The sequence below is a fragment of the Elgaria multicarinata genome, chromosome 1 (genome assembly GCF_023053635.1).
Source record: "Elgaria multicarinata webbii isolate HBS135686 ecotype San Diego chromosome 1, rElgMul1.1.pri, whole genome shotgun sequence".
Lineage (NCBI taxonomy): Eukaryota > Metazoa > Chordata > Lepidosauria > Squamata > Anguidae > Elgaria > Elgaria multicarinata.
In genome coordinates this window covers 71,806,293-71,833,459 of record NC_086171.1, presented here as the reverse complement: position 1 = coordinate 71,833,459, position 27,167 = coordinate 71,806,293, and the positions used below count along the sequence as shown (strand labels likewise).

Sequence of the window (27,167 nt, the reverse complement as noted above, 5' to 3'; positions counted from 1 at the left end):
TGTTAAATGCAAGTGGTCAGTTTTTTCTTATCCTTAAAGGTAAGGCACAGAATTGAGGCAGGAGAGCAACTTAGGCTATAGGGCGGTATAGAAATGCAAATAAATAGTAACTTAATTTGTTAGTTGAGAATTCATAATGGTGAAGGCTGTAGGACCTTAACTTGATTGATTAAAAACTGTTTACCTAGTTTAAGTATTGCTGACAGTTTTATATCTGGAGATCCTTGAGGAGTATTGCCTACTGTCCTTAACCCAGGTCTCCCAGGAATAATTGATAATCCTGATTTGTTTAGGATTTAAAGCAAAGTATCAACTTGGAATAGCTACCTGGATTAAATATATTTCCCTCCATTAAGTTCCAATTATTGGCTTTCTACTCTCCCCACACTACAAAGATTTACATTCCTTTTTCAGTAGTATTAACAGGAGCACAGTTGTAAGGCAATTTAAATTGTCAGACCAGACTATAAAAGGAAATCTACTTCTAGATAGCCAAATGCTCAAAGATAGGATTAAAGGCAGGAATTGTACTTTACATTCTTTACAGAGAATCTTGGATCTGTAATCAGGCTTTCATAATTTCTGAAATGGAAAAAAAAACAGCTAATCAAGAAATGTCTAAGATAGCTAGAGTTGTAGCATAGGCCAACTGAAGATGACGTTGTCAGCCTAGTATAGAAAAATGTATGTGTAGGCAAGTACCTGAATGGAAATTAGTGTCTCTGTGAAATACAATGTGCAATATTTATTTATTGCATTTATATACCACCCCATAGCTGAAGCTCTATGGGTGGTTTACAAAAGTTAAAAACAGTGAACATTAAAAAGTATACAAAATTTAAACCCATCAAAAACATAAAAACAACAGTATTCATTTAAAAGCAACAGTTCTGGGGTCCATTAAAAACAAACAAATTCAGCATATGTTGTTAAATGCTGTTAAATGCCTGGGAGAAGAGAAAAGTCTAGATACTGCCGAGCAATATGATCTTGTTCTACTTTTATTTAATTAAGCCTTTTGGATCAAAGTACTGTAGATACAGGGGGAAATAGTCTTTTAAAAAAAAATCAAAACAGCTCTTCTGTTGGAAGTTGTCTCTGTTATTTAATGTATCAAAGCACAAGAAATAAAAACCTATTCCCCAAACCCTTAGAACTCATAGAAAATAGACGGAAAGGCATTCCAGCAGAAAGAAACATCTAGAAGTCATCTCACAGATTAACTCTGGAAGAGATGGAAGCTTAAGTAGTTTACTCTTTGTAGTCCTAGTTACTGTTGCTGAACACTGGGGTTGGAGTGAGTTGTATAACATCATTGGAATTGTTCAAGTTTGCACAAGCACCAACTTAATAGGGTTACCTGTAATCCAGACTTCGTATATTGCTAACTTGGTACAGTACAATATTTAATTTGTTTATTAGATTAAGAAAACATCTTTGAACATCAAACATTTTTGCTCTTTTCTAGAGGGAGCCAATTACAGTAATATCTTGGATAAAGCTGTGCAAGCTGACAAACAAGTTAAGGAACGTTATCAGACTCATCGAGATACTATTTCACTGTTATGTAAACCAGAACCAGAACTGAATGCAGCAATTCCTTCAGCAAATCCAGCAAAAACTATGCAGGGGACTGAGGTAAGAACCAGAAATTTATTTATTTACAATATTTATATACCGCTCCCCATTCAAAATTTCAAAGTGGTGTACAAGATCAAATACAATAAAACAGAATAAAACACTTTAAAATAGATTTTTAAAAGCAAAATGAAAGATGAACTGTGAACCCTGGCTGGTCATTAAGGAAAGTCTTCCTGGAACAATGACGTTTTCAGGAGGTGCCAAAAGGAATACAAAGTTGGCGCCTGCCTGACCTCCAGAAGCAAGGAATTCCATAGGCTAATATCCCTTTCCTGGGCAAGGTGCTTGAGCAGGTGGTTGCAGGACAACTCCAGGCACTCTTGAATGAAACGGATTATCTAGATCCATTTCAATTGGGTTTCAGGCCTGGTTTTGGAACGGAAACTGCCTTGGTCGCCCTGTGGGATGACCTCTGTCAGGAGAGAGACAGAGGGAGTGCGACCCTGTTGGTTCTCCTAGACCTCTCAGCGGCCTTCGATACCATCGACCATGGTATCCTTCTGGATAGGTTGTCTGAGCTGGGAGTTGGAGGTACTGCGTTGCAGTGGTTCCGCTCCTACTTGGATGGCCGATTCCAGAAGGTGGTGCTGGGGGATTATTGCTCTGTGCCGTGGCACCTAAGCCACGGGGTTCCACAGGGCTCTATCTTATCCCCTATGCTGTTTAACATATACATGAAGCCGCTGGGGGAGGTTATCCGGAGATGTGGACTGAGGTGTCATCAATATGCGGATGATACCCAGCTCTACCTTTCCTTTTCATCAAACCCAGGTGAGGCAGTGGCTGTTCTGAACCAGTGCCTGGGCACGGTAATGGACTGGATGAGGGCTAATAAACTGAAACTCAATCCAGACAAGACGGAGGTACTGTTAGCGGGTGGTTCTTCTGTCCAGCGAGGTGATGTTTGCCCTGTCCTGGACGGGGTTGCACTCCCCCTAAAGGATCGGGTCTGTAGTTTGGGGGTGCTCTTGGATCCAGAACTGTCACTTGAGGCACAGGCTGCCAGTCCAGGTCCGGACCCAATTCAAAGTGCTGGTATTGACATTTAAAGCCCTAAACGGTTTGGGGCCAGGTTATCTGAAGGAACGCCTCCTCCCATATGTACCTACCCGGACCTTAAGATCATCTACAGGGGCCCTTCTCCGTGAGCCCCTGCCAAAGGAAGTGAGGCAGGTGGCTACTAGGAGGAGGGCTTTCTCCGCTGTGGCACCCCGGTTGTGGAACGAGCTCCCCAGAGAGGTCCGCCTGGCGCCTACACTGTACTGCTTTCGTTGCCAGCTGAAGACCTTTTTATTCACTCAGTATTTTAACACTTAATTTTAACTTAAATTTAAATTTTACTGTTTTAACTCTGTATTTTAATCTTATATCAACTTTGCTGTGTGGTTTTATCCTGGTTGCGCTTTTTATATTGTATTTCGTAATTGTGTTTTAACCTGTTGGGTGTTTTACTGTGGTTTTAATTTTTGTGAACCGCCCAGAGAGCTTCGGCTATTGGGCGGTATAAAAATGTAATAAATAAATAAATAAATAAATAATAGGGGTGGGGGCACTTTTAAAACTACATTGAACAACAAGGCATTCAGAATTGTTAATGCTTAACCTAGTTCATGATTAGCATACTAGTAAGTCTCTTTTGGGGGACAAATAGCATTTGGGAGACACAGTGATTTAGATCTGTAGAAGTAGAATGTGTTGGGGGCGGGCATAAATGTTAACCCTTCTTTTTCTCCAGTGCTCTGTCTTGATCCAAATTCAAGACCCTTGGCGGTGCTATTTAAAAAGGAGTTTTAGGATCTTCCATATCTCATCTAGTGTGCCCCCAAATTGGTTAACTTTCTTTTTTGTGATTGACTGATCTTGTTGCTTAATTGTCCTGTCTAAGCATGACACTTATTTAAGATACAAATTAGAATGTTAGATTCGGTTTGTTGGGCTAATAACTCTTTCATATTTTTTCCACAAAGTTGAACATCTAGTGGGGAAAACAAGTATTGAATATCAATACACAGAATGAATTAGCTTACTTTTCGTTTACTAGGTGGTTAATGTCCTGAAATCCTTGCTAGCTAGTCTGGATGAAGTGAAAAAGCAGAGAGAGCAACTTGAGAATGATCTCAAATCAATAAACTTTGACATGACAACGAAATTCCTAACAGCACTTGCACAAGATGGTGCTCTAAATGAAGAAGCCATTTCTGTCACGGAGTTGGATCGCCTTTATGGTAGTCTCACCCATAAAGTACAGGAGACCCTGAAAAAACAGGAGGAACTGCTCAACAGTATTCAGGTATTCTACATTCCTTGTAATAAATTTTAAGAGCCAGTTTAGCACAATGGGTGCCTCGTGGTTATTGGCTTCAAAGTCACGATCATAAATATGTAAATCTGGTATCCTAGTAGGGGTTGCTATGCTCCAGGTTAATGGAGCAACTCTTCATTCTATGCAATAGTATGAACCTGTCGAACTCGTTCTAAATTTATTCTTTTTCTCATGGTAGAATTCACATCAGGAATTTTCTAAGATGAAGCAATCAAATAATGAATCCAATTTAAGAGAAGAAGTTTTAAAGAACTTAGCTGTAGCCAATGACAACTTTGTGGAACTTGTGGGCAACCTGAAAGAAGGCACAAAGGTATAGTAATACGTGGTGTTGTAGGACTTGCAAGATGAATAGCGATAGCACAAGTTTATTTTATTATTGTTTCCCTTGGATTATTTAATTAAAGAGCAAGTTTCAACTAGTACCACTAGTATTCAGATAAAGGCATTGCATAAGCTATCTGAATGAATCTGTGGACTATATTTAGAAAGAGCCTAAATCCTGAATTAGAAATCTTGAAAATGTCAGATGGGATGACTTTTCATTATTTTGATAGAATGTGATCTTGTGAAATACTACAAATTTTGTAGTATCAGTAAGATGATTATTACCCATGATGACACTAACTTTTAAAAGGAGAGGAAATATAATTAAATGGGGAAAACTGGAAGTTTTGAAAAAGTCATCTCTTTGGGTGATATGAAATTATTAAAGAAACAGAAGCTCTTAATGTCTTCTTATCATTAGAACCATGGGTCCCTTTCGAAGTTAATAAAAATCTTACCACCTGTTAGCAGTGAAATAGGAAGATGGGGTACAAGATGGAAGATGGGGTAATGGAAGCTGCAGGGAAAATCAGTTGTCATCTATTTTCTCACTCCTAAAAATATTACATACGTCAATGTCCAGTGCTTTGTTTGTGAATTTGTTCTTACAGATTGTTCACTGTTTCCCTTTCTAGTTTTACAATGAATTGACCGAACTCCTTCTGAAGTTTCAGAACAAATGTAGTGACATTGTGTTTGCACGTAAGACAGAGAGAGATGAACTTCTGAAGTAAGTCTGTTGTACCTTCATATTTTAGAGAAAACATTTCTTCTTAATGCTTTGTTTAACTGCATTTGAGGAAGGAGCACCTTGTAATCAAGGGAGCTTAAGCAGGAGGCGATTCTTCAAGCATAAATGCTTGACCCTACTCTTTTGGTAAATTACAGGAAATAGGTCAGTCCTGTTGTTAACAACATCCTTATATGTATCAATATGTTCCCTTATTGGTCAAGGCTAACTATTCATGCCTTTTACATACAGAACTGCAGACTGCTCCTCAAGATAGCTCAGATAGAATGGATAAAGAAATCTGAATGATAGCAATTGGGTCAATTTGGGTTGGTGTAAAAATATGCAAACTTTTGTTTCACAGATCTTTGGTGGAATCATGAGCTTTTCTCCCTTATTGATATTTCTGCTTGTTTCGAGCCGTGTGTGAGTGAGTGAATGTGTGTGTGTTGTGTGTAGAGAATGTTGACACATCCCTTGGATGACCAGAAGGGGCACTTGATAGAAGTTGTAGGCTCCCAGCTCTGGGGGATAGTTTTAACATTGCAAAACAGTGTAAATATATTCTCTTGAATTCCCTTTGATCCAAAAAGGTTCTCTTTAATTAATCTTTCTAATTACAGTAAGCTCAGGCTATATGAAGATTAATCTAACTATAGAGGCCTACTTTGACCAGTTTATAGGATTTTTAAAAATGCTTTTCCTGTCAGAAAGACTCTGGGCAGGAAACGATCTAGGTATAAAAGCATTGGATGCAAATTCTGCTTTAGTTAAAGGAATATTGCAACAATCCGTTTTATGCTTCACTTTTTATGAAATCCTTTTCCTTTTAAGGGATTTGCAACAAAGTATTGCCAGAGAACCCAGTGCTCCTTCTTTTCCTTCTGTGCCTGCATATCAAACAGCTCCCCCTGGAGGAAACAAACCTCCTGCATCATCTGCTCCAACTCCAGCCCCTAGAAGTTCTATTGTGGTAAGTAACTGTTACCATCTATGAAAATAGTAGCATTCTTTTTTAAAATGCGTTTTTTCAACAAGTTACAATAATCAACTTCATGTACTGAGGTCTTAACAATGCAGGCAGAACTTATTAAACAAGATGGAATCTATTTTGTTTGGCTACTGTTTTCAGCTTGACACTGTATTTTTGTTTCTACTTAGTCTTCTTTTAGTAGTCTTTCAGAACAGTGTTGAATGCCATGAATATAAAACATGGAGATTAGAACTGCTCTTGACTTCTATCCTAGAGTATAGCTAACTCCCATTTTGTTTTTTTTAGGCTAGTAAACCACAGCCACCAGCACGCCCTCCGCCACCAGTGATTGCTACAGCAAATACGCTTACTACTCCTGTACCAGCAGCCACTGGGACACCAGCTTCTCCAGCTGGCTCTGCAGCAAGCACAGCACCTTCACAGGCTCAGGGGCCACCCTATCCGACATATCCAGGCTTCCCTGGGTAAGTTTGTAAAAATCTGAGCTAATGACTGCTTACAATTCACGCAAGAGATCACTTAATACAGTCCTACTGTTCCTGAATAATTAATGTTCAGTTAGAAATAAAATTGGAGGTAAAATAATAGCTTCCATTTATGTGTTCAGGTTATTTGAAACTTACATTTTCATCTCTAATTGAGTGGTTTTTGGTGAAGATCAATATTTGGGGCCAAAAGTGGTACCTGTAATAAAATATTTCATTATATCCTTGCTTCTTAACAGCAGTACCTCATTTCAGATTTCCAGCTAAAAATGTCCTACTGCAATGCTATAAGCCAGACTTCCCCAGCGTGGACTCCTCTAGATGTTTTGGGCGTCAGCTCCCATCAGCCCAAGCCAATTTAGGGCTCATCTACACCAAGCAGGATATTCCACTATGAAAGCAGTATATAAAAGGCAGGAGCCACACTACTGCTTTATAGCGCTATTGAAGTGCACTGACAACTGTAGGGGCCCATTGATATTATACCATATACTGCTTTCATGCCACTATATCCTGGTTGGTGTCACTCCTACCTTTTATATAACACTTTCATAGTGCAATATTCTGCATGGTGTAGATGAGCCCTTAACCAATGGTCAGGAATGCTGTGATTTGTAGCCCAAAACATCTGGAAGGCAGCAAGTTCAGGAAGGCAACTGTGTAAGAGGCTAAACAGAACATTCTACTCTCTCCCTCCTCCCTTCCTCCAGATTTTTGGTTTTCTTTTTCAACAGACCTTCAACAATCTGTGGCTACTGAGTATGCTCAGCCTCCATAGAGCTGTTTGTTGTTGGAAAGGGGGAGTTGTTTTACTTCTGCACACCTTGGAATTCCCAAGCATGCTAATAGCCTCATATTATTTCTCAGTGGTCCCATTTTGTCTCCAATCCTGTTATTGCTACTAGTGGGAGTAATAGTGACAAAACAAATATGGCAACTGGAGGTTTAGGTGCCTGTATATTTTAAATGTTTGCTCTCATAGCTTGCATTTCCTTGTACAAAATCAATCTAGCCAACACTTAAGTACTTCTAGAATCTATATGAATGATTAAATGTTTCCAGTTAAGCTAAACCTGATTTCAAAGTGCTTAGCTTGGCTGAATCATGCCCATAAGTATGTTCAAGATCTTGAATGATTAGTATGTTCTTACTCAGATCAGACTTCTGGACAGTGTAAGGCAGTATTTACAGTGATCTTCTTGTAGTTGTTAGGGTTGTACGTTGTGCTTCTTGAATGATAAATATGAGTTAAATGTATTTATTGTAAGTTCTTCAATGTTTGACATAGTCATATCGAAAGGTACTAGTTCTGTGACTTCCACCAAGGTTCATTAAGAATAGTGTAGGATGGGGGTGCAAGGGAGGTGCTGCGTGGAGGAGGGCATGGCAAACTTCCCTTGATTTCTGTCACTTAGTATTGCAGCCTGAGTTTGGATGATACACCTGTCCAACAGTCCCTTTTGTCCTATCCCCTCTTGTTTAGGAAGCCCCCCAGTTCTCCAGACGGGATTTTCAAGGGGTACAGGAGGCTGCAGTGGGGAAGGAGGGAACAGGAAACATTTCTTCTGTGAATTTCCTTGACTTGGGGTTCAAGCCTATATTCTTTCTAATGAACAGACCTAGCTATGCATGCATGCATTTTAAGCCAATATAATTGGAGAGCTGAAACTTGCATGTTGACTGCAGATGCTGTTTAAAAATGTTACTTGTTTTAGTGTATGCAGATCCTATTAAGGCCACAGTATACCAAAGATCAGGAAAGCTGCTTTGATGAAGGAGGGTTGGTCTGGGGAGCGAGGAACCTGTCATGCTTAGGGACAGCTTCTGAGACGTGTGTGTTCTGCAGTATTTCAGCGTCTACATTCTGTTGTTTATGCCCTTTTGTTTTTACAGGTATTGCCAGATGCCTTTGCCAATGGGCTACAATCCTTACATGTATGGCCAATACAATTTGCCATACACACCTTCACCTATGTACCAAACTCCTGGACAAGCACCATATCCAGGACCTCAGCAGCCTGGATACCCTTATCCACAGCAGCCTGGATACCCTTATCCACAGCAATAACATATCTATAAAGAAGCACTGCTTGTTATTAATAAGAAAAACTTGCAATAAGCATACTAAATCTTTAGTTCCAGATAGTGTACCTCGCTGTATTGAAAAAGGCCTGTAACTTCTTTCTCTGATTAAATACTCCAAAAGTTCTATGCTCCCAGCTGAATTCTGACTGCATTAGACCTCTTGAGAAGGTGGCAGGCTGCTGCAATACTATATGGACAGAATTAGATAACAACAAAATTCAACTGTATGTAAACTATTCTTAAACTCAAACAGAATGTTTCTTTACAAAAGTAATTTCTTATAAATAGATACTGGGGAATTGAGATGAAAAGCAAAGTGGTACAACCACTGGGTCTGATGTGGTCTACCGGACTAAATAGGATTTTCCTCTATATTATGTTGGTTTGTATTTTGGGTTTAAGTTTAGCTACCAGTATGTTTAATCAATGCATTGTAAATCATAAGTGCAAATAAAGGGCATAGGACGGTTTGAAAATGTTAGCACTAGATATTTTTTTATTACCTTATTGTATGTTTTTGAAGTTTGGGCACGTTCTTTGGTGAAGCTGAGGTTTCTGCTAAATGGGCAAGGTTGGTTGTATTTAAGTACCTGTAATATAAAAACAATACCATAAATCAAGATGTTAGTCCAGAATAAGAGAAAAATAAATCAACATATTTTTATTGAATCTTTCAAAAGAATAGCTTTTGAATTTTAAAGTGTTCATCTGGATTATTAAATTGCTATACATCCCTCTGGCTGGCAAGTAAAACACCTCACATTTATTTTAATATTTTGCTCCTGTTTTATCTAATGGTGTTTGCTTGTTTGAAGTGCTAAGAATCCAATAAGTGCCTGCAATGTCTCCATCCTACCTCAATGCGTGTGCCTATGTGTGCATACACAGATAATCCCATTTACCGTGCCTTCCGTGGATGAAGCTTGAGCTACAAACGTGATAAATAAAACGTAATAATTTCATTAAGTACATGGTTGAATGTGAAAGATTGGAATAGTGCAAGCTGCAGTTCAAAATGGAAATGTAGTGAATGTGGTCAAATCCAGAATGAATAGCTTACACGTCTAATAAAGATGCTCTTTTGATGGTAGGAATATTTGCTTGACAAGTAGTTGACAAGGCAGAACTAATGAGTCAGAATCTCAAAGAATGTTAAACTCAGATTAGAAATTCTAGACTGCATTTCCATATGTACCAATAACTCATGAGTAAAAATATAAATATTAAGGCTGGAATTCAAAGAGCCATGTGCAAAGTGCTTCTGTACATGCATGAGGAGGTAGCCAATTTTTCAACCATATTTGTGCCACACTTAGTGCTGTTTAGAGGCTTCTTGATTTTCCAGGTCAGACTTGGGAGTAGTGGGTGGTACTAGGGGCTGCATTAGGAAAATGCCTCAAATCCTTGATACAATTGAGGTCCTGACCTTAGTATATATGTACTAGTTTTCCCAAGTAGACAGAAGTACTTGGCATTATCTTTGTAATCAATCATCACCCTATAAGTTAAGTATTTGTTATCTCCCTGGTGGGTTGGGATTGGGGTCTAGAATTGTTGAGATATTTGAACTGAGAGATATTAACTGTTACAAATGAATAAGCCAAAACTCTGCAATTCAATCTTCCAGGACTACCAGTGTGGAACTTCAGCGTCACTTCACACATGTGGAGGCCAAACGTTGTCTATCCCATGAATCCGTGCGCCATGGCACAATTACCTGTAGGGCAGACGTGGTTGGAAATGTGCATTGGTTATGCATATACATTGTGTGAATATGCAGATAAAGTGTGGCTTTCAGGTATATCTTTTGCAAATGTCAGGGATGAAGTGGCCCTGGAAGTTTCAGACATGAACAATCTAGTTAGCCTTCTCCTTTGGCGGACATCATTCACTGTGAAATTTAAAAACAAAAAGTATATCCTGAACCTGAAGTAAATTGCTCATTTTGCATAAGTGAAGATAATGCATATGTTGGGCCGGATTGACTGACTAGTATGAAATGGATACACCCCAACCCAGTGCCCTCCAGATGTGTTGGACTACATCTTCCATCATCCCTAGCCAGAATAGCCAATGGTTGGGGTAATAGGAGGTCTAGTCCAAACCATATCAAGGGACCCAGGTTGGTAAAGGCTGACTTAGGGCTCATTTACACCAAGCAGGATATTCCACTATGAAAGCGGTATGAAAGCGGTATATAAAAGGAAGGAGCCTTTTATATACCGCTTTATAGTGGTATTGAAGTGCACTGACAACTGTTGAGGCCCATTCACACATACTATTAACCACTTTTATACTATTATATCCTGCTTGGTGTGGCTCTTGGCTTTTATATATTGCTTTCATACCACTTTCATAGTGCAATATCCTGCTTGGTGTAGATGAGCCCTTAGACTATCTGAGGGTGGATAGTGGGTGTGTTATGGAAGCCTTTGTTTTTTTTTACAAAAGTCATAAATGGGGTGGGGGCATGCCTGTAGTTTAATCACTACAAATGTAGTTTGATCACTACATTTCAATATGTTTTAACTCTTAAGAATATGATAAATCAAATATGTAAGAACTCTATAGGGAAAGTACAGTTACTGGCATGAAGTTAGAGATATATAAGGAATTTTTATTTCATAGCCAGTGAAGCTTGAGGCTTCTAAGACTTTCATGCACACAGCAGCTCAATGTGAAGTGCTAGTAAGGATCTCTTATTTAGTAGAATCTGGAAGAGCCTTACATAAAGCATCTTATGGCAAAGCTGTCCCAAGTCAAAAATCCACCAGTATCTCCTGGTCCACAGCTGCACTGTAAAATGTCACTCTGTTTTATAGCTTATCTTCAAGCTGATATTCCCGTGTTGTGCATAATGTTAGGAACAAGCTACCTCTGAATATACATAAAGTTAGGGACAGGCTACACTGAATATACTAAAGCTTAATATTTCCATAACATAAATGGTAGAGTTTTGAAAAGAAAATTCTCCAGCAGAGGGCAATCTCAAATCATTAAATGAAGAAAATGTTATCAAGACCTTCCAATATTTTTTTAAAATGTACTTCTTATCTTGCTTAGCTCACAAATGTTCCCAGAGCAGTTCACATGCAAAAATTCAAATTGGACTTCAATATCAAAACCACTAAACAGTTCCAAACAATTAAGCAGAAATTCCAGCATTAAAAAAATTAAAAACTGATGAGTCAAAAAGAGCTGTGTAAATAAAAAGGCCTTCATCTGATGCCAAAAAGAAATTTGACCTGGCAGCAAGCAAGCCTTGCTAGGGGAGGAGGTCCAAAGATAGGTGAGAAACAGTTTTCCTTGGAGTCTACTGTTTCACAGTTTGGGGGGTAGGGGGAGAGATTTCCCTCTTACGTTGGGCTGAGTACTCAATTCAAACTCCCACATGTGGCAACCTGATGTTCGACAGAACAGGAAACTCACTGGGTGATTCTGCTGTATGAATAGATTAGTGGTAATCAAGATTAGAAGGAATATGAAATCCATTTGGTCTATCCATTTGGTAGGACCGAAGATCTGTCTAGGATTATGCCAATTTTTCAAAATCGTACATGGGATAGCTCCATCTTCTGTACTGTCCTTGGCTTCATCATCTATCCCACCCTCCATGTTTACCTATGATTACTTGTTTGCACAATACCTTACCAAAACATGATGTTAGGACCTAAAGTCCTGGCAGCTTCTGGTATTAGGAAGCAGAGCGTTGGTATTACTTTCTGCTTAGTCATCTTTCTGCTTGTGTATTTCACAGTCATCCCAATTTTAGGTTTTCTAATGTTTGTTTAGTGGATGCATTGAACAAGCACATGTATCCACTAGAATGTCTTGTATCACATATGTCTGGTGTATGTCAGAGATACCTGTCAGATATGGAATATGTATAGTAAAATATAGCTAAATAGCAAAGAGTTGTGTGCCACAAGCTACACAGTAATCTTCTGAAACACAGCGAAGCATGAGCACTCCATATCTTGAAATATGACCAACTTGGGCTCTGATTCAGTACCATGATTAATGCAGAGTTGAAATACGTTCAGTCTCTACCTCTTGTGTCCTATTCCACCAAAATGCAAACGGTTAACCTTTTCTGCTAACTAGGGCTGAAAGGTACCAGACTCAACAAAAAATATGCAGTGGGCCACCAGTAAGTGTTTGAGGTGAGACTAATTTGTTCTTTCTGCTGCTGTGGCAGATCTAAGCAGATGTGCCGTTTTTGTATTTCATTTTCGATGGGCTTTTGCAGAACACTTTACTGCAATGTGTTGAAAGTGTCAACAGTGACAGAGAAAGTGTGAAAGAACAGAGGCAGTTTTTCTAAGTGGTAAGTGAACCATCGACAAGGGTCAACAGCAAAGGAGGTGTGTGTGGACAGCAGTTGAAAGTATGATTTCACACAATGGAAGGGTGTAAAAAAGATTAATAAAACAAAGACTTAAAAGAAGCCAAAACAACAACTGAAGGCAATAGGAAGGTATTGAACAGAAAGTGATGAAGTTTTCATTGGAGAAACCTGTCGATCTTTCATCAACTTGGGAGATGAGTGTGTTCCTCATATGAATAAGCACAGTGTAATCCTGTACATGTCTTGCGAATTGAGCACCCTTAAGTTCAATGGGACTTAATTCATGTAAGTGTGCATAGGATTGCAACTTAAATGATTTAGATAGTTCACACTTCCTACTCTCTGAAAGAAAGGAAAAAAGCTACTTTGCCCCCAGTGATGGACTACTGACAGATTTTGCAGTGTGGTTCCGAATTGTCCTAGTGTGAGGAAAGGAAGAGTGAGGAAAATTGGGCAAGTGGAGAAGATGCCTGTTCTTCCTGCAGTACTAGAAACCTGCATAAATGTAGATGTTGGGTAGGCAGTCAAACAGAATGTAATACCTGTGTTAAATCCATTGTGGGGATTTGATTCAATGACTTCTATCAATGTGTAGTAGGTAGCACCTGTAGTACAGCTTGGCACATGGATGCATGAGATCATGTGGATATTTTCCATGCTAGTGATGGATGACGCCGTAAATATCTGCTCCACACAATTGGGAAGATTTATGTGCTGGATTGCTAGGTATTGCAAACACTGTGAGGAAAAATGAAAATTACGTATTGTATATCCCCCCTCCCATGTGCTTTCTACCTCTTCTGGCCTTCCTTTCATTGACAACCCCCCCCCCGGTTAAGTCCAATGTATTTTTAAACATGGAATTGCTCAGAACCACACAGTATTCTAAGTGTGGTCACAACATAGATTTCTATAAAGGCAGTATGACATTAGCAGTTTTATTCTCAATTCCTTTTCTAATTATGTCTAAAATGGAGTTTACCTCTTTCTTTCTTGTTTCTTTTTTACAGTGGCCACACACTGAGTTGACATTTTCATTGAGCTGTGTCCACCACAGCTCCAAGATCTCTTTCTTGGTTGGTCACCACTCGCTCAGATCACATCAGGTTATACTTGAAGTGGGATTTTTTTGTCCCAATGCATCACTAGACACTTGCTTACACTTGCATTTGCCATTTAGATGCATATTCTAAAGTAGGTCCCGTTGAATATAGTTGAGTAGGTCCTGTTGAGTACAGTTGGTTTTACTTTTGAGTAAATATGCATTTGGTTATTCATTTTATTCATTTATTAAATTTCTATACTGCCCCATAGTTGAAGACCTCTGGGCAGTTCACAAAAATTAAAAACCGTTAAATACATTATGTAAAGCATGAAAACTATTCATGTAAGGACATAAAATGGAACAACAACAACAACATATATTTAAAACAATTAAAATAATTAGCCAGAGACAATCCATGACATGAACAAATGACTCTATATACTGCAAAATGTCTGAGGGAAGAGGACAGTTTTAAACTGGCACTGAAAAGATGACAATGCTGGCACCGAGGTGTGTGTGTGTGTGTGTGCTTGTTGGGGATATAATTCCATAAATGGGGTGTAAGCACCCAGAAGGCCCTCTCCCTTGTTGCTTCCCTCAGAGCCTCCCTTGGAGGAGGCACCTGGAGGAGGGCCTTGGATACAGAACATAGTGTACAGGTTGGTTCATGCCAGGAGAGCTGTTGTGCTGTAAATGTGCAGAAACCATGACTTCTCTCTGGATATTTGACTTATGGGAACAGTCAAATCCTGTATCTTTATATATGGTCTACCCATTGGTTTATTTTTGTTCACCTAACATTTGTTGTGGCTTTCAGCTTGGACATTTGATTTGCTAAGAGAACAGTCCTTTGAGGATGGCCGTAAGGTTTCAAAAGTGGAAGCTAACAGCCATCCAGTGCAGAGCAGGAGGAGCAGTAGAGGTGCTCTTCACCTCTGCGTGCCTACCGCTCTGCATTTCAGCTAGACTGGCTTTTTTCACCTATCTAGTTGAGATGTCGTGGTGGGGAGGGGAGGTAGCCTTCCCAGGCCCACAGAACCATCTTTCCCCCTCTATTCGGAGGTCATTGGCATGATTTTCACTGCACTGGCGGGGAGGGGGGAAGGAGCTCGGACTTCAACCTCAGATCCAGGAGGTACTGGTTCCCCTCTACTCGGCACTGGTTAGGCTTCATCTTGAGTGCTGTGTCCAGTTCTGGGCACCACACTTCAAGAAGGATGCAGACAAGCTGGAGCATGTTCAGAGGAGGGCAACGAGGATGATCAGGGGTCTGGAAACAAAGCCGTATGAAGAGGGACTGAAAGAACTGGGCATCTTTAGCCTTGAGAAGAGAAGACTGAGAGGAGACATGATAGCACTCTTTAAATACTTGAAAGGTTTTCACACAGGAGAGCCAGGATCTCTTCTCAATCCTCCCAGAGTGCTGGACTGAAGAAACAGGAAGCCAGATTCCGGCTGGACATCAGGAAAAACTTCCTGACTGTTAGAGCTGTACAACAATGGAACCAATTACCTAGGGAGGTCGTGGGCTCTCTCACACTAGAGACCTTCAAGAGGCAGCTGGACAGCCATCTGTCAGGTATGCTGTAAGGTGGATCTCTACATGGAGCAGGGAGTTGGACTTGATGGCCTTATAGGCTCCTTCCAACTCTAGTATTCTATGATTATGAACTATCCTTTCCCCCCACCCCACCCAACACACTTTCTAGGGGCCATGGGATTGCGCTCTAATATATTTTAACCCCACCCTTAAAAGATGACGTTTTAAAAAGTCTTTCACCTGCTTTTTCCTACGCATTGCAAAAAGTAATATGATTGTTTCCTGGTAGCAATTGACTAACACTAGGTGTCAGCAGAGGGAAAGAAACAAGTTGTTTCTCTGAAAACACTGCAGGACATGTTGTGTTGCTGCAAAAATCCTCTGCCTCCCAAAGGCATCATCAACAGGAAAATTATGGACAGCATTGGCAAGGGTCAAAATGAAATGATACAAGCTTACAAAAGAAAACTAAAGTACAGAAAACCTATAAAAGGATATTGTTGGGAAGATATCGAAGAAACCTGGATGTTACCTGTAAATTGGTACAAGACACTTCGTGTGAGATGAGAGATTTGGCCCTTGCTTCCCTCTCCCCTGTGTTAAATATGGTCTCATTGAAATAAAGAGATGTGCAAAACCACAGAGATTCTTGGAGTTACTTGTAGATTCCCAATAAAAATAATATCAGGTAAAGGCCTACAAATGGCCAGCCTAAACTGTTCTTTGCACACATATGTGCCTGACATCTTTTTTTTCCTGCACGGGATTTTCGCAGATGCACGAGAGATAGAAAGTTAACTGGTTCAGTTTTCCCATGATTGCAGCAGCATGTTTAAAAAAGCTGCACTTGCTGAATTCTCGCCTGTCATGTTTGTTTGTTTGCTTGTTTGTAACATTTATATCCGCTCTCTCCTCTGAGGTGTTCAGGGTGGCACACATGGTAGTCTCTGCATTTTATCCTTACAACAACCCTGCAAGGTAAGCCCAGTTGAGAGAGAAAGAGATCCACTCAGTCAGGACTTTATAAATCAAAACTAGCACCTTTCCAGTGAAGATTTATTTATTTATTTATTGCATTTCTATACCGCCCAATATCCGAAGGTCTCTGGGCGGTTCACAAAAACTAAAACCATGAAAACAATTCAAAGTATAAAACAACAGTATAAAAACACAGTATAAAAGTACAACTAGGATAAAACTGAGTAGCAATGCAGAGATTAATACAGATTTAAAACAGCAAAATTAAAAACTAAGATGATAAACTGTTAAAATACTGGGAGAATAAAAAAGCATTGTTGTCAAAAGCAGTGTAATGTAGGTGTCAGGCGAAGATGTTCTAATATTCCCAAGGTATGTTCCAATTGGACAGTGTTAGTCAGAAAATACATTTCATCAGGGGCAGTCCCATGCACAATGCAGTGCAGTAGTCAAATCTAGATGGATAAGAATCTGTAGGTGTACAGATAAATACCGTACTATGATATCTTTGGCTGTCTCTATTTGCAAGAAGAGGCCTATTGCCTTGTCTTTGCCTAAAGCAGGGGTATGGAACCTTTATCACCCCAAGGGCCAAATTCAATTTTTGAGAAGATCTTGTGGGCCGTGTTCTGGTGGTGGGTTGAGTCAAAAGCAAAGAAAGCAGGGCCAAAATCCCAGCATATTTTAGTTTAAAGCTCTTATTTCCAGTAACCAAGCCTTAGGAGAAGCATTTCAACCTTTTAGGATGGGGGTGGGGTGGGGAAACTGTGCAATAGCCAGCCACCAGTCAGGGGAAAGGAGGGACAGGACCCCTGTCCTCCTTTTCATATGGCCACCCTAGGTATGGGGCTTCTCTAAACAAGTGATTTATAGCATGATCATAACTGGCCACTCACAGAAGTTTGCGGGTCAATTACATGACATTGTCAACAGCCAGGATGTCTTAGATGGCCACTTGAATAGTGGACACAGAGATAGGAAGTATTCAATACAAATCAGGTGGGTACCTGTGTAATTGAGCCAATTGCAATCCCAGAATGAAACCGGAAGCAGAAAGCAGCGGTGAGTTTTAAATGTAGAAGAGCTCATGCTCTCCAGTTCTCCATATTTTCTGGGACCTATCTCAATGTTGTTTTTTTAAAATGCATTTTAAAGATTGTCAGTGTGCACACACCCGCATTACAGAGCTTTAGGGTTCAGCATACTCCCCCCTGAAGTGAAACCTCTTAAGGAGCTGTTGGGCATGCACGGGTGCCTTTTGACTGCAGTGTGCATGCATTCAAATACATGCACTGGGGACGTGAGATGCCAGTGCCCTGTTGGTTTCCATAATGATTAAGCCTTACCTTTAAAAACATAATTGTTATGGTTAATTTATTACTGCATCCTTGTTCTAAGCTCAGCACAGTGCAACTGATTACAGGGTCCATGAATATAGATAGATCGGAGCCTTCAGCAATGTTAGTTTGGCGGTGGGAGATTGGGGAGAGAAAGTTCTGGTTGTAATATTTAGGCTGAGAATGAAGGTGCAGCAAGTCCGCTAGAGTGTCGTCGTTTTCATCTATAAAAGGGAGGATGTGAAATAAGCTATAGCCCCCCAAAGAGAGTTTTTCCAGAAGCAACACAAAGGGTATTTTTGATTTGCATATAATCAGGATTCTGCACTTCAGAAAAATCTTACATTTTATTTCATAAACATAGGCATCTGCTACTAATTAAAGCTGCAGCATATAATTACACCCTTTCTTATTAGTAGATATGGAGTCTGACAGTTGCTTAGATACAAAATAAGCAACTACAGATTGTCTCCTGCACTTTAACAAGCGCAGGGAGTTTGAACAACAGGATTTTAAAGTTCTGTATTGTCTTCAGTAAATGTGCCGGGAGGTGGTGATGGTGGTGGGGAGGATGTTAATCTCACTGGTGGTATGTAATTTTAGAAGTAATGGCATTCAGTTGCCACCTCCTCTGTCTACCCCACAAATAGAGATAAGTGAACCTTGTCCTCTGGAGTCACACTAAAGCAAGAAAGAGCAGAGCATGATACTGTTGAGTATTGCAGCCAGGATCATACACATCCTTGAATTGTATTGTTCCAATATGATCTCCTTTCTCCTTATTTCTGAAACCAGACACCTCCCGACTTGCAACCAAGACGGGAGTCCTGCAAAACATTACGTACTGATACACAAACTGGGCACAATCCAGCAAAATTGCTTGCATCTTATGTTCCAATTAAATAAACTGAGATCAAACTTACATACCTACCTGGATTCTAGGTTTGTCTTCAGCGGTTCTTCTCTGAGAGCCACCATCAAAGGAAGTAAGGCAGGTGGCTATTATGAAGAAGGCTTTTTCTGTCGTGGCATTCTGTTTGTGGAATGAGCTTCCCAGAAAAGCTTGCCTGGTGCTCACGTAGTTTTTTTTTTTCAGCACCAGATGAAGACCTTATTTTCTCAAACATTTTAGTCTTTCCTTTTCTGTTGTTTTTAAATCTGTTACTGTATTTTAGATCTTTGCACTGCTGCTAGGTTTTATTCTGGTTTCTATTTTGATTTTGGATTTATACTGTAGTTTTAAACTTCTAAAATTTTATCTTGTTTTTGTGTGTGTATTTAATGGTTTTAATTGCTGTGAACTGCTCACAGAGCTTCAGATATTGGTGATATAGAAATGTAACACAATAAATACATTTGTGGTTAAATGTTAAATTACTTTGATTTCTGTAGGTGTTCAGTATGTCTTCATGTTGACTCGATTGTACCAGTTTGCCTCAATTCTGTGAGGGATATCCACTTGCAGAAGCATGGTAAGGTGGCCAATCACATTGTTTAGAACGGAGGAGAGCTGCCCTGTGAAATCCAACATATGCGGTAAGCTTCTGGGGATTACCCAAGCAAACTGAATTTCCCTGCTGAGGAACCCCCTCAGGGGATTCGTACATCCCTATGTAGGAATGATGTCAGGGGATTCGTACATCCCTATGCCCAGCTCTACCTCTCATTTTCATCAAACCCTGGTAAGTCAGTGGCTATTCTGAATCAGTGCCTGAGCATAGTAATGGACTGAATCAGGACCAATAAACTGAGACTCAGTCCAGACAAGATGGAAGTACTGTTAGTGGGTGGTTAATCTGCCCTGCTAGGAGATGTTCAACCTGTTATGGAGGGGGCTGCACGCCGGGTATATAAAATAAATAAATAAATAAATAAACAAACTAACTACATTATAGTCTTTGAGGCACCAGGTGAAGACCTTTTTATTTCCCCAGCCTTTTAGCAGTTTTGTATTTTTATCTTGTAGTTTTAAGCTTTTATATTTTATACTGTTTTTATTCTGTACTTTTTGTTTTTAATTTTTGTGAACTGCCCAGAGAGCTTCAGCTGTTGGGCAGTATAGTAATGTAATGTAATAAATAAATAAATAAATTCAACTATAAGGGCAGTTTTGTGGCCTAGAAGACTAGAGGGCATCCCGTGAGAGTTACTAAAACTTTTGGACAAACAAATGATGCAGGCGGGATGCCTGGGAATAGGCTTGAAATCTCAGGTACAGGAGCCAATCATATTTAAGGGTGCACCATTCCCAGGTCTGATACTCTGAATGCAGTATTTTTGGGAATGTAAGGTTTTGAAAAGGCTCACACCTACCATTCCTGACTCCTGAGGTCCTGGAAAAGGACTCGCCACTGCGGGCAGCTATTGTGATTGTCTGTTTGTTAAGACGATGTAAGACAAAACTTCTTTTGTATTTATTGTATGAATGTATCAATATCATTAGTAAAAACCTAGTTGCATTTATTAAGTCACTATGCTGTTTAATTCAAGGAAGTGGGCAGAACCCAAGAACCAAGGTTTCTCTTGTGGGGCGAAGTTTGTAAGAACCCGTCTAAAAACAGGGCTTGTGTCTTTTACAGTGTCTCTAAAATTCTCCTATAGTGTCACAAGTTTTCCCCCAACTGCAGCTGGTTTGGCCAACTACTTTTCCCTCTGGCAGCAACCCAGAAGTGGGCTGTCTCCATGGTGGTGACCACCTTGTGGAATGCCCTCTCTCCTGGTATTCGGGAGCCCATGGCGTTCTTTAGGCACCTATTGAAAACCAACAACTTCATCCAGGCTTTCACAGAGTCATAGAATAGTGAGCTGGAAGGAGTCTATAAGGCCATCGAGTCCAACCTCCTGCTCAATGCAGGGATCCAATTAAATCATGCCTGACAGGTAGCTGCCCAGCTACATCTTTAATGCCTCTAGTGTGAGAGAGCACACTACCTCCCTAGGTCATTGGTTTCATTGTCCCTGACTGCTTGCACTGCCCAGTTTATTCATTGTTAGATTTCTGATTGTAAATATTTTAAGTGATGATGTATCTGTATCATCATCATCATCTTGTATTGTAGAGCACTTAGAGAGATCTTTTTAGATATAAGTGGCCTATAAACTGGTTTAATAAACAAGCCACTTTTGTGGTGGAGGATAGAGAAGAAAGACCTTGTTAATTTTATCCATCTAACTCATTTCAGTTTAAAACATCCAACACAGCCGCTGTCTTTCCAAGATGAAAAATAGCGGCATCTCCTTGACACAGCAGCTGTCTGTGCATGAAGCTTCTGATGTACACTGCATGTCATTAAGGAAGTGTGTCACTTTTGCCCAACGCAAGCCAGATTCATCCCACCCAGCTAATGATGAAACTTTCTCTTTTTCCTCTTTCAGTTAATATACTTTTGTTTTCATTGCTCACAGGAGTCTGAAGTTCTGCTGTTACACCCACAAGCACTGGGCCCTTGTTATTAGACTGCAGGGGATGCAATCAGAGTTGTTAATGGCATGGTAATCCTCCTGATCTGTTCTGTTATCTTCCAAAATCTTTTGAGAGGGATGCTGCTTGCCTGAGGAGCATTGTACGCAATGGCTATTCCACATCACAAAGCACCTGTGAGACTGAATGCTTAGGGATGACTTTATTACTAAGCATTTCAAAATGAGTTAGTGAGGCCATTTAAATTTGTAATTTTGCATTGCTGCTGTTTTTATCTGGTTGAGCTTTTATATTGTATTTTATATTATGGTTTTATACTGTTGTTTTATACTTTGAATGGTTTTAATTTTTGTGAACTGCCCAGAGAGCTCCGGCTATTGGGCGGTATAGAAATGTAATAAATAAATAAATAAATAAATAAATTGGGGAAAAGAATCAGGTAAGGGAAACGGGAAAGGATGACTTTTGTCTGAATTCTGTACTAGCCGAGTACAAGAATCTGTGTTTGCTGTTGAAAATGCTAGGAAGGTGATGATCTTGGCATGGCCAGTAGGGGATGCTGTATGAGCATGTTGCTCGGCTTCCTTCAGAAAAAGAAAAAAAAAAGCCTAAGAGAATAATATCTCTTCCTCCCTAGGTTGGATGAGCTAAGGAAAAGTCTCACAACTTTCTTCCTCAGCTGGATATCTCAGTTTAAGAAAAATTGAAGAATGTTTTAGGAAAAGTCTGAAGACAAAAAACGAGAAGAATGATTTAATCTGTCCCCTTGTTAGAATCGTTTTTGGAAGCTCTTTCTGTGGAAGTCAACTGAACATTCACATGTCAACTGCTGCACACAGGGTGATTAGATATAATTTTTGTCAATCAGTTTGACATATATTTTTCCCAAGGAATGAAATGCTGGTAAGTTCGACTTAGTGGGATTGTTTTGCACCGTGAAGTGAATCCTAAGAAAAGGTAGGTTTTGGTCTTGAAATCAGGCTGTGGGGTTCTCCTCCAGATTTTTTTAGACTGGAATTCCCATAATCCCTGACTACTGGCTGTGCTGGCTGATGGGAATTGCATTCTAATACATCTGGAGGGTACCAGGTGGGGAAGGCTGCTATATCCCCCCCCCTCTCTCTCTCAATCTTATTTAATAAAATAAATACATTTTCCCACAGTTAGACTTTTTTGCTTTGATGCACCATTTCAGTGGCTCCTACTGCCCGTGGGGTCAATGTTCCTGATTGTGATGGTGATTTCTCCCTCCTACCACTGTATGTTCCTCTTCCCTATGCACAAAGAACGCTTGGTAGTTCTTGGGAGAGCATGTTCCAGAGGTAAGCACAAATCTCTAAGCTTCTTCAGACGAGTGTTTTAAAGCACGCTCGTGACTGGCCACTCACAGATCTTTGTGGGTCATTTTAATGATGCCATATTCCTTCTGCATGTCTCCCACTCGTCTCCTGCTTCTATTGCCATTTTTTTTGTTATAAAATAATCTTCATTAAATGTGACTCTTCTGAACTATAATACAATTTCCTGGAGGGAATCTACACTAGTATATGAAACGTTGTTTTTACAGTCATTGAACGTTTTGTTTTTGAACGATTTAAAATGTAGCAGTTTTTAAAACGTTTACTTACTTTTCTCTTTCCGTGGGAATGTATTCCTTTTGGCCACACTAAGAAGAAAAATCCGTTTTTTCTTTTTCCCCCGTCTGCCAATTTCCCCTCCCACTTCCTCTTCTTTCTGAGAATCCTCCACCGGCAAACAATCCAGCAAGCAGCCTCCCAAAAGTGAAACTAAAAGTGTCTGCAAAAAAGAGGCTTGAAAGAAAAAAATGGCTCCAACTTTGGGCATGGAAATTACATAAACATATCCCCCAGGAATGCGATTGGCTAATTAAGAACTATAGGAAATCCATTTAATACGATGAAATTGGTCACATCATACCAAATAGAATGACTTATTTCAGAGAAGTTCAAAATAAAAACCGGAGAACAGACAACAATGAAACGTCACAAACTGAATGTCATGTGGCGAAATACTACCAAACACACACTTAAAAACGGTAAGACACGTTCTAACTTGATTAGTGTAGATCCTCTCCTGCTGTGTGCAGGAGAGGTTTTACTATAAAAACACCCACTAGAGGGTGCTGTCCCATTACACTGAAAGTGCCACATGCTTGCTTCTCTTCCTGCTCTCTTCCTCAATGTCATTGGGCATGTCTAGACAGGGCGATATCCGGGGGATCATCCTGGGATTGTCCCTGTGTGTCCACATGGCGCACAGCAGATCCCGGGAGCAGAGAGGGATGATTCCTCCCTTTCCCCAGGATATGGCCCTACACTTTAATCCTGGTTTTCCCCGCGGTCTTGGGATGATCCCGAGACCGTAGGAGTTGTGGACCGCCGTCCTGGTTTTGTCCTAATTCCTCGCAAGTAAACGCGAGGAGCCGGGCATGGAGCTCCTCAGGGGGTGGGGTGGGGGAGCGGGAGCAGTTTTTTTAAAAACACCTTTTGCATTCAAGCGCTCGTGCACTCTTTTTTGATAAAAAAACGAAATGGCGGGCGTGACGTCCTCTTCCTCTTGGGACGTTGCATGTAGACACAGGGCAAAGATCCCGGAAGTAGGTAAGTCCAGGATTTGCCCCCTCTCAATCCAGACAAGATGGAGGTACTCCTGTAGGTGTTGACATGCCTATTGAAGCTCGTTGAAGAAGAGATGCAGCTTCACAGCCAATGGTAAGAGAATGTGATTTCCACCCCACCTCTCCATCTGAAGGAGCTCTATGTGTCTCAAAATACAAGCCCAAGCACATTCTCAATGTTGAACAGTATAGTATGCCAGCAACTCAATGTTCACCTTCTGTTTGGCTGCAGCAAATCTTATAAAGAACTGGACAACAGGTTCACAGATAACTGGGGAATAAGTTTCTATACATATCCTCAAGCATGATCTATCACTTAGCCTCAATTTTTCTCCTAATCATAGTGGGATTAGAGATTGGGCCAGTGCCCCCAGATCTCCAGGCCCCAGTAATGTGTACCCTTCTAGATATGTGTTGTTGTTGTTCCTGAGCTAGATGGAGGTCTTCTTAAGCAGTGGAAGAGTAGGGAATGGGGGTCTCTTGTCCAGAAGAGGCCTAGACTCAATCCAGACAAGACGGAGGTACTGTTAGTGGGTGGTTCATCTGTTCGGCAAGGTGATGTTTGCCCTGTCCTGGACGGGGTTGCACTCTCCCTAAAGGATCGGGTCCGTAGTTTGGGGGTGCTCTTGGATCCAGAACTGTCACTTGAGGCACAGGTGAACTCAGTGGCAAAGAGCACCTTTTATCAGCTTAGGTTGATATACCAACTACGCCCTTATCTGGACAGAGATAGCCTAGCTACAATTATCCATGCTCTGATAACCTCTCGTTTGGATTACTGCAATGCGTTATACGTGGGGTTGCCTTTGAAAACGGTCCAGAAGCTTCAGCTGGTACAAAACAGGGCAGCCCGTTTACTAACGGGGACTGGCCGCGAGATTTATAATAAATAAATAAATAAATAAATAAATAAATCATATTACGCCAGTCCTTTTACAACTTCATTGGCTGCCAGTCCAGGTCCGGGCCCGATTCAAAGTGCTGGTATTGACATTTAAAGCCCTAAACGGTTTGGGGCCAGGTTATTTGAAGGAACGCCTCCTCCCATATGTACCTGCCAGACCTTAAGATCATCTTCAGGGGCCCTTCTCTGTGAGCCCCTGCCAAAGGAAGTGAGGCAGGTGGCTACTAGGAGGAGGGCTTTCTCCGCTGTGGCACCCCGGTTGTGGAATGAGCTCCCCAGAGAGGTCCGCCTGGCGCCTACACTGTACTCCTTTTGTCGCCAGCTGAAGAACTTTTTATTCTCCCAGTATTTTAACACTTAATTTTAACTTAATTTTTTTGTTTTTGTTTTAACTCTGTATTTTAATTTTATATCAATTTTGCTGCGTGGTTTTTATTCTGGTTGTACTTTTTATATTGTATTGTGTATTTGTGCTTTTAACCTGTTGATTGTTTTACTATGATTTTAATTTTTGTGAACCGCCCAGAGAGCTTCGGCTATTGGGCGGTATAGAAATGTAATAAATAAATAAATAAATTACAGAGCCAAACAGAAGTAAAGGGAAAGAGAGTGCATTCAAGTGGTTCAGGATCTTCTAGACTTTTGTTTAGTTCTAGCACATTTCTGCTCTGTTTGTCAGATACCTGGAAGAGTCCAAACATTTATATATGTTGTGCTTATCATGCACTGTTGTGGTATGTCATTAGAAAATTTAGTGCCATGAATTCAGCTAAGTAGGAGCGTTATGAATAATGGGAACTGGAGTGGGTAAAAGACATTGGGTTGACTTCAGACTTAAGTTAGTTGCTTTTAAGCCCCATCAGTTTCAATAATTACTAAACCATGCATGTCCCAAAGCTTTCAATGGGACCTAAGTCCAACTAACTTATTCCAGATCCATCCCATTGATTATAGATTTTCAAGATATGTGGCTTTGGAAGCTGGCATAATGCATATTTTGAATAAGCTCAGTGTGCTCCATTCTAAAGCTTCTTCCATGGTTGAGAAATAACTGGAGATCTGAATTAGTTCAGGCTCTGAATCTTTTTAATATACGGCTGGCTGAGCCTTTCCATTCATTAACCTTCCCAGCAGTGATGAAAGTTAGATTTTGCTTTATTCAGAAAAACTAGGCCTGAGGATCGTTCTACATAACTTCTACAGAATTTGTCCATACAATTGTCATTATAGGAATGAACTATGAATAAAGCCATTCAGTCTCTAGTTTTAATTAGGCATACTTTTACTATAAATGAACAGAATCTTATACATTTAAGGAAAAATTATCCATTGAACTCAGTAGGACTTACATCTTAGAATACTTGCATATGACAGGGCCATACGATTGTTTGATTATAGATAATAGCTATAATCTTTAACGGTAGCGAAGTCATCATTGTCACCTATTGCTGTATGTTTGCCATATGTTCATATATGCATGACATTTTAGCACCCTAATTGTTGTTTTTAGCTCTGCTGCTTTAAATCTGTATTTTAAATCTCTGCATTACTGCTCGGTTTATTTTGGTTGTACTTTTATATTGTAGTTTTAAGCTTCCATGTTTTATATTTTGTGTTGTACCTTGTCATTTTAATTTTTGTTAACTGCCCAGAGAGCTTTGGCTATTGGCCTATATAGAAATTAAATAAATAAATAAAATACACAATGACATTACTTACTGCTTGATGGCTCACAGCTGAATATATGTATGAACTCTACTGAAAAACATTATTTTTTAGGTGATAACTGATTCACACATGAAAGTCACCACTTGATAAACATTCATGTGTGAACTGGCTCACCAGCCTAGAAGTAAAATCAGGCCAAGGCACAGGCTGGGTGAGAACTACATATATACAGGCCCATGTACAAGAGTCGTGGCATTTCGTATTTTAGATCTGGCTCACTTGTAGAAAAGTTTTCTGCCACTCCTGTACACAATCTAGTTAACATGTCAGAAGTAGATAAGTCTTGGCAAAATGCTAGAGAAACCTTGTGAGACTATAATGGCAAATGTCAGTACATGTATAGATATTTGGACTTCCACAAATGGCATGTATAATATATGCCTCGTCATTTAACACTGAACTCAATGCAGATTTTTCTATGCATCTCAGTGAACACAGGATTACATTGAATGATATGTTACCCATTATAGTGGTATTTTAAAGAAAACAGGGGACTTGGATTTACCCCTTACACTTGTGTGCCTTATTTGTTTTTTTAATAGAATGTAGTCCACAAATGTATAATAAATACACAAAGCAATAGTGATACATACTAACTCTGGATCCCTTCAATAAAATAACTTATCTTTTATGTATGTTGTGC

General features: G+C 40.0%; 1 protein-coding gene across 4 annotated transcripts in view; it reads left to right on the top strand.

Annotated features, from left to right (window-relative positions):
* Positions 1–9,254, top strand: part of PDCD6IP (programmed cell death 6 interacting protein) — a 34,086-nt gene extending 24,832 nt beyond the window's left edge. For 2 of the 4 annotated variants that reach the window (XM_063130092.1, XM_063130069.1), the window contains exons 12-18: positions 1,469–1,638; positions 3,683–3,931; positions 4,143–4,277; positions 4,927–5,021; positions 5,856–5,994; positions 6,301–6,479; positions 8,394–9,254. In XM_063130092.1, the coding sequence (XP_062986162.1) occupies positions 1,469–1,638; positions 3,683–3,931; positions 4,143–4,277; positions 4,927–5,021; positions 5,856–5,994; positions 6,301–6,479; positions 8,394–8,568 (1,142 nt within the window). In that variant the 3' untranslated portion in view covers positions 8,569–9,254. The remainder of the gene's footprint in view (positions 1–1,468; positions 1,639–3,682; positions 3,932–4,142; positions 4,278–4,926; positions 5,022–5,855; positions 5,995–6,300; positions 6,480–8,393) is intronic. The other 2 variants (XM_063130102.1, XM_063130081.1) reach the window with 1 other exon arrangement.
* Positions 9,255–27,167: the final 17,913 nt, after the last annotated feature.